Below are 10,978 nucleotides of genomic sequence, written 5' to 3' on the forward strand. Positions count from 1 at the left end.
TACCTTGAAAACAAGAGAACATTAAAAAAGGATCCAACAACTGCTAGATGTGCAAAGAAGACTAATCTAAGATTAACTGGAATTGGTAAAAATCAGAAGATAGCACAAATGGCATAAAACACCTATTACAGAAATAATAGCAGAACACTCTACATATGGGGAAAAACTAACTGTACAGATAAATGAGGCATACAGCACCCAAATATCCACAATCAGGAAAGAATTTCTCCACAGTACAGAGTAAAAATCCCAGAAGTCCAAAACAAGGACATAATCTTAAAAGCTATTAGAGAAAAGCAGCAAATCATTTATAAAAGTAAACCCATTAGAATTAGAGCAGACCTGTTCACACAAACCTTAAAGTCCAGGAGAGCTTGGAGTGAAGTGTTTCAAGCTCTAAAATGAAACAACTTTCAACCCAGACTGTTATATCCTAAAAAAACTATCTTTCAAAATAGATGGATAAATAAGGTCATTCTATGACAAAGAGCGCCTAATAAATTCATTACTACTAGGCCAACACTCTAAAAAGGGTATTCTAGAAAGAGAAAATGAAGCCAACAATGCCAAAAAGTCTAATAGAATGACTATACAATGCAGGGTGAACAGTTAAGCAGGGGGAAAAAAAAGAAAAGAAAAAGAAATCATCAACAGGAAAATAAAGCAGTGACAGTAATAAATCAATATCTTTTATTAATAACTCTCAATGTAAATGGTCTGAATTCCCCAATCAAAAGACAGTCTGGAAGAATGGATTGAGACAAATCTCAAAGATATACTTTATATTAGAAACACATTTAATCCAAAAAGAAATTTATAACTAAAATCAAAGGATGGAAAACAATATTCCATGCAACAAAAACTACAAAACAAGTGGGAGTAGCTAGCCTATTTTCAGATAAAGTGGACTTCAAGTAAAAGTTGATGAAAAGAGGCAAAGAAAGGCATTACATATTGGTAATCTGGGCATTCACAGCTATTCAACAGGAAGAGCAAACAATTATAAAGATGTATACACTAAACCACATTGCACCCAACTTCATAAAACAAACACTAATAGACATACAAGATCAAATAAATATCAATACAATTATTATGGGGGACCTTAGTACCCCACTATCACAAATAGATCTTCTAAACAAAAAATCAACAAAGAAATATCAGAGTTGAATTAAATCTTTGAACAGATGAACTTAATAGTTATCTATAGAGTGTTTCAAACAACAGGATACATATTCTTCTCAGCAACATATGAAACTTTCTCCAAAACAGATCACATGGTAACCCATAAAGTATGCTTAATTAAAAGCCAAATAATAAAAATTATGTATATTATCAAATTACTATGCAATGAAACTAGAAATCAATGGCAAAAGAAACCTCAGAAAATATGGAAATGCATAGCAATTAAAAATACTTTTTTGAGTAATAAATGTATCATAAAAGAAATCAAGGCAGAAATTAGACAGTTCCTAAAATCAAATGATAATTCCAGCACAACATATGAGAACTTATGGGACACATTGAAAGCAGTCCTAAGAGGAAAGTTTGTAGCTGTGAATGCCCAGATCACAAAAGCAGAGTGAGCCCAAATAAATAACCTACTGATGTAACTCAAGGTCCTAGAAAAAGAACAATCCAAAACTAAGGGTAATAATTAAGGAAATTATAAATATGAGAGCAAAAATTAATGAATTTGAGATTAAATACTAAGAATCAATGAATCAAAAAGGTGGTTCTCTGAAAAAATGAACAAAATAGGCAAATGTTTAGCCAATCTTACCCCTGCAAAAGAAAGACAAGACCCAAATCAATGCAATTAGAAATAAAAAAAAAGGTGAAATCACAATGGATACCAGTGAGATCCAGATTATTAGTAACTATTTTGAAAACCTGTAAGTGCCCTCTGAGGGTGTTCCCTTCTTTAGCTGGGTACGGTGATGCACACCTGTAATCCCAGCACTTGGGAGGTGAAGGCAGGAGGATCAGTGCCTGGTATACATACTGAGTTAAATAAAAGCCAGCCTGAACAAACAGGGAGACACTCTTTCAAAAAAAAAGCAAAAAATAATAATTTGGAGAATTTATAAGTAATGGATAGATTCATAAGATACATATGAATTATCAACACTGAACCAAGAAGATATAAAAACCCTGAATAATCCAACAACAGACAGTTAAAATGAAACAGTAATGAAAAACCTACTAAGAGAGCCCAGGACATGATAAATTCACTGCTGAATTCTACAAGAACTTCAGGTAAGATCTACTGCCAATTTGTCTTAAACTCTAATGAATTAGAAAGGGAAGGATATTCCCAAAGTCATTCCTGGAAGCTAGCATTATCCTAATTCAAAACCATACAAGGGTCCAACCAAAAGAGAAAACTAGAGGTCAATTTTTTAAATCAACATAGATGCAAAAATTCAAAACAAGATTCTGGCAAACAGAATGCAACAAATTACAAAAAGATCATACATCATGACTGATCCCAGGGATACAAGGATGTTTTAACATATACAAATCAATAAATGTAATATAGCACATAAACAGAAGCAAGGACAAAAATCCATGATCATCTCAATAGGCAAAGTAAAAACCTTTGGCAAAATCCAATATTCACTCATGATAAAAAATCCTGAACAAAGCAGGTATAGAAGGACCATATTTTAACCTGATAAAACCCATAATATATATATGGCACCTTTATCAACATCATATTAAGTAGGGAAATGCTGAAAGCTTTCCTTCTAAATTCAGGAACAAGTAAAAGACATCTTGTCTCCACTCTTGTTCAATACAGTTCTTAAAACATTAGCCAAAGCAATCAGAAAAGAGAAAGAAAAATAAAGGGATATGTACAGGGAAGGAAGAAGTCAAATTATCATTATTTGTAGAAAACATGATATTGTACAAAGAAGACCCCAAAATTTTCACCAAATACCCCTAGAATTAATAAATGCAATAAAGTATCAGGATACAAAATCAACACACAAAGCCTGGTGGCACACCCCTGTAATTCCAGCACTTGGGAGGCTGAGGCAGGAGGATTGCTGTGAGTTTGAGACCAGCCTGGGCTACATAGTGAGGTCATTCTCAACTACATAGAGAGACCCCGTCTCAAACAAAACAAAACAAAATCAACAAACAAAAATCAGTACTATTCCAGTACACCAATTAATGAACTCCCTGAGAAAGAAATTAGGAAAATAATGCTATTCACAATTGCATCAAGAAAAACTAAATACTTAGGAATTAACCTAACCAATAGTCAACTGAAATGAATAGAAACTTCTCAGAAAGTCCTTCACAATGAAAAATACAATACTCTGAAAAAGGAGACTAAGGAAGACATCAGAAAATGGAAAGATATCTTATTTCTGGATAGGCAGAATCAATATTGCCAAAATGGTCATACTTTAAAAAATTGATATACAGATTTAATGCAATTCCAAGCAGAATACCAACAGGATCCTTCACAGAACTACAGAAAATAATCCTAAAATTTATCTGAAGACAAAAGAGACCCAGAATAGCAAGGGAAGGGAGATTAAAAAGGATATCAGAAAATGGAAAGATATCCCCTGCTCCTGGATAGTCAGAACCAATATTGTCAAAATGGCCATACTTCCCAGACTGATATATGGATTTAATGCAATTGCAAGCAAAATACCAGCAGCATTACTCATTCATAGAACTAGAGAAACAATCCAAAAATTTATATGGAACCGAAAAGAGACCCAGAATAGCAAAAACAATCCTGGGCAATAACAGCAAAGCAGAAGACATAACAATCCTGGACTCAAGTTATGTACAGAGCTACAGTGATAAAAACAATGTGGTACTGGTACAAAAACAGACATGTGAGTCAATGGAACAAAACAGAGGATGCAGAAACAGCCCCAAGCACGTTCAGCTATTTGATCTTTGAGAAAGGGACCAAAAATATACACTGGGGAAAGATAACCTCTTTAATAAATGGTGCTGGGAAAACTGGCTATCTATATGCAAATAAATGATTCTAGACCCATATCTGCCACCATGTACCAAACTAAAATAAAAATGGATCAAAGATCTAGATGCTTAACAGAAACAATCTGATAGAAGGTAAAAGAGGTAAAACTCTTGAAGACATTAGTCATAGGCATGAACACTCTGAAGAGAACCTCTGTCACACAAGAAATAGCACCAAAAATCAGTAAATGGGATCACATCAAATTTAAAAACTTCTGCACAGCAAAAGAAAAAAACTAATAACAGTGTAAAGAGAACAACCAACAGAACGGAAAAATTTTTTGACAGCTATTCTTCAAGCAGAGGTCTAATATCTAGAATATACAAAAAGCTCCCAGTCCTTGGTCAGAGGCAGATGGACAAGTGTTTGGAGGTTCTGGGCCTCGGGCTGAGGGTTTTCCAGGTTTGTGCATTCCGCAATCCTAATGAGTAGGATAAATGGTTGTTGATGGGCATAGACATTTGAACCTGAGCCTTTGATGGGAGCTGGTTCTCTCTGAAATCCCCACTGGTTCCAGGATTTTGTGACAGGTCTGGTGCAGTGGCCCAGCTCTGTGTCTCAGTGGCACAGAGAAACGGGAAGAATGTCCTTACAGAGAGCAGATTGTCACTGAGAAATCAGGCTGAACTGTAGATGTTTACAATGGGAACACAAGGAACAGGACCTTGAGAGATAGGAGTTGACATGTGAAGTCACCAGTGTCAACAGTGACTCTGCAGGAGTGAAGCAGTACGGGGGAACCTCAGGGAGGAGAAAGAGTAGGCACTGAAGTCTTTGGAGGTAAGTACAGGGGCACCTCCTTGGAAACTTGGAAAATAGGCTGTGGGTGCGCTGGGAACAGCCTGGAGGTCCCTACTGTCCCAGTGCTGGACACTCCTGTGGGGAGCCCTGGGCCTGAGCTTCTACAGGGAATCCATGGTCCTCTCACCACCCACTCCTGGTGCTGGCGAGCAAGCCGGGAACATCCTGATGTCAGAGCGAGGCATCTAGAGGAAGGGACCTGGGGGACTGAGAGCTGGAGGGGCCACTGACCTGCCAGGATCTCTGACTCTACCAGAGTCCACTCTATTCTGGGAGATTCCAGGTTTAGCACTGTAGCCCGCCCCCAAGCTGCGCCATGACCCACGCTGCTTTACACAACCAAAAACCAAAGCTTTATGTGTCCCTGAGCTAGTTGGTCCAAACCTCCCACTTGCAGTAGAGGAAACGGATGCCCAGGGAGGGGGCATGGCTCAGAGGCCGCAGATTAATGGCTGTGACACAGGATGGAGCCAGATCTCTGAATCCCGAGAGCCAGGGGATCCTGATAGGAAGGCAGCACAGAAAGTGGATCTGGAAGCCTCCCAAGCCTGTCACAGCATGGGGAGCAGTTAGAAAGGTCATGGAGCTGGGCTTAGGAGTCCTGGACTCACCTCTGACCTGCCTGGTGAGCCAGTGAGATGCTGGGGGATGCCAACAAATTCCACCAACTGGAGAACACAGTTTAAAACAACTCTTTCCCCCTCATAGAGGCTAGCAGTCCAAGATCCAGGCATCAGCAGGGCTGGCTCCTTTGGAGGCTCCAGGGGATGGTCCCCAGCCTCTCCCGCCTCTGCTGCTGTTGTCTGCCAGTCCTGCACACTCCTGTAGCCACACTGCTCCAGTGTCTGCCTCCATCTTCACAGGGCTTCTCCACTGTATATCAAGTCTCCCTCTGTCTTTCTCTCACAAAGACCCCTGGAGCTGGTTTTAGGGCCACCTGAGTTATCCAGGAGTCCCTTCTCTAGAGTCTCAAGTGAATGACATCTGAAAATGGTTTCTGTCCAAATAGCCAGTCACAGGAACCAAGAGAGGATCTGTGGACGAATAATTTTAAGGCCTACTAGTAAACCAGTCACAATGCCCTTGGCTGTGTCCTTCCTCCTCTGCCCTCTCGATGCCTGCTTGTAAACAGTGAGTACTGTAAGAGCTCACTCACTTGCTGTGGTCTACAAATATTTGACTTCACGGACACCACAGGGCCAAACCTATAAGAACCAACTCAGCAGCCAGCACCACACTGACCGTGGGCCTGGGCCCCACCCCCTGGGAAGGGAGCACTCAACAAGCACAAGCCCAGAGGACAGGCTGGGAGTGGGAGGGGCTTGACAAACAACCTGTGTAGGGCTGGGACTACAGTGAGACAAATGAAACACTTACTTCAGGTGCAAAATGTTAAGGGAAGCTGACACACAAACAAAAACACCTTCAGAAATCAGGATAAAAATGTTCTAATGCCATATTTTTAAAAATCACAACAATTTTGCCATTAATTTTAGTTTTTAAGAAAGCACTGCATTAACATATTTTTTAAATCCTTGATGATTGAAGTTTTGGCAGCCCCCCCGCAACTTTTCCCCCTGGTACTGGGGATCAAACTCAGGACTTTGCAGTTTTGAGGCCGGCACGGCATCACTGAGCTAAATCCCCAGCCCTGGCACCCCTCTAAAGTTTGCCCTTAGTCCCCACCCCAGATCTGTAAGTTATACCTGGAAGGGTTTGGAATGTTTAGTATGTAGGAGCATTGCCTCCAAGAATATGATCACCACTGCCAGATCTAGATAAACGGGCCAGCAGGACCTGCCTGAGTGGCCAGTGGCATTCCCCAGAGGGATGAGTATGGAATCTAAGGGAGAAATAGTGAGTTACCTGCTATTGGAACCCTGGCATCTGGTGGAGACAGTTCTGGGCCAGTCAGAATAACTTCTTTTCCAGGAGGCAGAACACCATAGCCTTGCCCCCTAATTTCTGTCACCTTGTCACTGTAGGCTAATGTGAGAAATGCCACCTCTTGTTTCAAAAACTGTAGGGACCAGAACTGGGGCTCTGTGACTTTTGGGGCCATCCTGGTGGTTTTGCTGTACTATGGGGTCCTAGAAATGGGTCATCCATTGTTATGGCTTGTGTCTAGATGCACCCCCTCCCAGCCTCATGGGGTCATAGGTGGGGCTTCATGGAGGTGCTGGATCTAGGGTGTGTGATGCTAGGATCAAGGAAGTGATGCTGGGTTTGATTTAGGTGAGATGCTAGGATTAAGGCTGCTCCACCCTGGGTGTGAGTGCTACCTTCCCTCAGGGTGGATAGCCTGGATAAGAGATAGGAGACAGAAAGAGGTTCATTGCTTGTCTCTTGTCATTTGTCAATTGCCGCTTGCTGTCTTGGTGCCTTCTGCCTGCCATAAACTGTTTCTCCTCTGTGATGCCCCTCTGCCACGCCACCCTACCTTGGAGCCAACCATGAACTGAAATCTCTACAACCTGTGAGCCAAACAAACCTTTCCTCCTTTAACTTTGGGTGTTGTGTATTTTATCTCAGTGATGAGAAAAGTAACTAAGACACTCATAAATGGGGGGATACAGTGAATGGCCACAAGGTGTCCCACACACAGGTTAGTGAGGGGAGAGGCCACCTCCTCACCAGTCCCAAGTAAAAATATTAAGGAATGATACTCAGTCATCTGAGTGACATCATTACAAATGTCACAGTGTTTCCTCCTGAAACCATCATGGAAAATGCTCTTCCTGTGGAGATCCTTGTATTTTGCTCTACCCTGTGTGTCTCCTGGACCAAGGAACAATATTCCAGAAACTTCTCAGGGTGCCTCAGGGCTACATCTCCACTTGTCTTCCTGTGGGTCTTTTAAATCTTTCATCTTCTTTAGTCTGTCAGTTTAGTTATTATACTGTCTGCCTTTATGGATTTTTTCTGAGTTTTGGTATTTTCCTCAAATTTTATACTATTTTTAGCTTAAAATATAGAGCATTCCTGGACCTAAGTTATAATGAAACAGTGACACCATTAAAAATAACATTTACCAAAATAAAACGAGTCATTTTTGGTCACTATTTAACACCTCAAAAACTTTATATATGTATTGATTTTGGTATGAAATTGGGTTTTTTTTTTCCCAGTGTTTTCTAACCAGGTGCCAAGATGATCTAAGGAGTTGTTTACAAAATGTGTCCTAATGATTTGCCATTTTTTGACAAATCAATAAATTATTTGTGTAGAGTTGGCTCTGATTGAGATTAAATAATGAATAAAAGTGTATGTGAGTGTGAGTGAGTGTGTGTGTGTGTGTGTGTACTTTATTATGAAGCTTTTTCTTTAAATGAAATTGGGTCCATGAGAACCCTGGGGCTGGGGCTGGGTGGAGAATTTAACCCTTAGAGGAGGAGAAAGAATCACACACCAGCTGCATGACATTCAGCTACCGGTCAGGAGTGAAACACATGTCAGCACCTTCACCAGGACCATCATCCCGAGTACTGATAATCTATGCACTGGATGGAATATTCACGCACGGCCCTACAGGACAAACAGGCGGGGGGCTAGCGACACCCATGGCAGGTGTGGAGGCCCTGAGGTCTCAGGCTTGGCCCAAGCTCTGCTCCCAGCTGTGAGAACACCAAGGTGCCAGTACCGTGCTGGCCACACCACGCGATGCATCATTAATCCCATGCCGCCTAACCCCTGGGACGGCATGGAGGGTAAGAGTTGGAGAGCGCATGGAGGGTAAGAGTCTGGGAGCTGAGAGGTGGCAAAACTGGGCTTTGGACCAGTCTGGCTGGTCAATAGCCCACTTCCCAAGGTCAGCTTGAGGGGTCTTTCCTCCCCTCCAGGACAGCATTGTTTATGAGACGGAGGCATCACAGACACAGAAATGACAGTCCAGGTCTGAGGATGACATCTCAGGTCTCTGACAGAACCTCAAGGGCCCCATCTGGGAGCTGAGAGGTGGCAAAACTGGGCTTTGGACCAGTCTGGCTGGTCAATAGCCCACTTCCCAAGGTCAGCTTGAGGGGTCTTTCCTCCCCTCCAGGACAGCATTGTTTATGAGACGGAGGCATCACAGACACAGAAATGACAGTCCAGGTCTGAGGATGACATCTCAGGTCTCTGACAGAACCTCAAGGGCCCCATGGTCAGTGGCACAAAAGTCAGGACCCCAGCTGTGTCTGAGAATATCCTCACCTCATCTTATCCTCACAGGTCCCTGCCCACGGTCCCTATCTCACAGGTTCCCGAGGCTCAGAGAGTCAAGTGATTCGCTCAGAGTCACACAGCAACTTCCTGGACAACATCCGTGCCTCTTTGGCCACCATTAGCAGAACAGGTGATCAGAGGGGTGCAGACTGGGAGCTGACACGGGCACACGAGGCACTGACCTTCCCTGAGATGGTCTTAATCTGCTTGGAGCTGAGCGGCTCGAAGTCCACGCCAATGTAGCCCTCCATGGCCGTCAGCAGGTTCTTCCGAAGGCAGCGGGAAGAGTTGGCCTTGGTGCGCACCTGCTCCCACCAGGAGGGCTCGTACCAGCCGGGGATGATCCACTGGTACTTGCTGCCGAACATGTTCTCCTCGTAGGCCTGCAAGAGAGGAAGGGTGCAGTGAGGGCACTGAATGCAGACCTAGCGTGCATTGTGCCCATGGGGGAGGCCAGGCCTCCTCTCCCTGGAGGATTTGCTCTGGGCTCCATCATCTGCTTGGTCTCCTCCTTCCTATCTCTCAAAGGGCCGAAGGTAGTTTACGAGCAACCTGTGTAATAAAATCAGCAATACTGTAAACATGAAACCCCAACGGGGAAAACAAACGATTCTATGGTTCCTGGAGGTAAGGGGAACAGTAGATAAATGGGCAGACCAAAGGTCTGACAGTGTATGGAAATAAGCTGCATAGTTCACCATGAGATTCCTGGAGGCCCAAGATGCAAGGGCAACAGGATTATTAACGTAGCCTTCATTATAGTAGAGAGAAAATATACCAACTCTTCGAGGAAACTCCAGGTTCCCATCAGTGGTACATAGGCCTAGAGGTGACCAGAGTCCACGCGGGTGGAGATACCAGCACCCCATGAAGGCAGGACGAGGTTTAACCTGGAGCAGAGCTGCCCTAGAGACTTCCTGGCTGTTGAAGGACACGTTGGGGACAATTCATGTCCCACCCGGGTGTCCCTGGGCAGGAAGCGGGGCCAGGGTGAGAGGCCACAGAACGTGGCAGAGTTGAGCAGCTGCCTTGCGTGGCTCAGGTGGCTTTGGCCTCTCACTTTGGCTGCAGGGGCTGCAGCCCCACCCACTTCCTCATGTAAAGCTGCCCCGGTGCCCAAGAATATCTCAAGTCCCAGGAGGTGACTGCTCAAACGCCTGCTGCCTGAGAGACGACAGCTGCAGCGTGGCACCTCCTCCCTAACAGTGGGTTAGAAGGTTTGTGCCTTCACTTAAGCTCAGGTGCCATCTCTGTGGACTCTACCCGCTGTTTCAGTGATGGTCGTGATGATTACACATTGTCCAAAAAAGAGTCCTTCAATTCTCTCAAGGCAGTGACCAACACTGCCTCTTCTTCTCTAGGCTTCTCTCACAATATGAGACCATCACCTCCTTCATTCTAAACACTATATTTCTTATAATGCAGCATCCTATTATAGTCATTTTCCTAGTAACTAGATTATAATATTCCAATCAAAATTGTGGAAAACACAGATAATTCTCACATTTCAATCACTTTCACAAAATCTCCATTGAACAAAAGCAGGCAATGGGCTTGGATATTTAGAGATTGCCTCCTGGGCTACCCTGTAAGGAGTGGGATTTAGTCCACAGAAAATTTTTTTTTTTAAAGAACAGTTAATTATTATAGACCTGAATGAGGACAGGCTGTTTGCACAAAAGAAAAACCCCAGTGACCCCAGGCCATTTAACCATTGGCAGCTCCCATCTTTCCTCATGGAGGACCCCAAAAGTATCGAGCCTCTGTGGCGTGCATGGCTGTGTATGTGTGTTGTTTCACACTCACAGTAACACCGTGAGCTATGTGCGGTTATCTGTCTTCCAGAGAAAGCATCTTAGGCCCAGGGACCGAGAAATTGGCCCAAATTAAGCTAGTAAGTCAGAGGAATAAGAGTCAAGACCCATTACTGACATTCCCTTCTTTTTTTTTTTTTTTTTT

General features: G+C 43.2%; 1 protein-coding gene across 1 annotated transcript in view; it reads right to left on the bottom strand.

The window, feature by feature from the left end:
• The window catches only part of Gabbr2 (gamma-aminobutyric acid type B receptor subunit 2), a 364,313-nt gene that overhangs the window by 154,510 nt on the left and 198,825 nt on the right, over positions 1 to 10,978 (bottom strand). The window contains exon 6 of the mRNA XM_010614387.3: positions 9,202 to 9,402. Within this exon, the coding sequence (XP_010612689.1) occupies positions 9,202 to 9,402 (201 nt within the window). The remainder of the gene's footprint in view (positions 1 to 9,201; positions 9,403 to 10,978) is intronic.

This window comes from Fukomys damarensis, unplaced genomic scaffold, assembly GCF_012274545.1.
Source record: "Fukomys damarensis isolate Sample0158 unplaced genomic scaffold, DMR_v1.0_HiC HiC_scaffold_36, whole genome shotgun sequence".
NCBI lineage: Eukaryota > Metazoa > Chordata > Mammalia > Rodentia > Bathyergidae > Fukomys > Fukomys damarensis.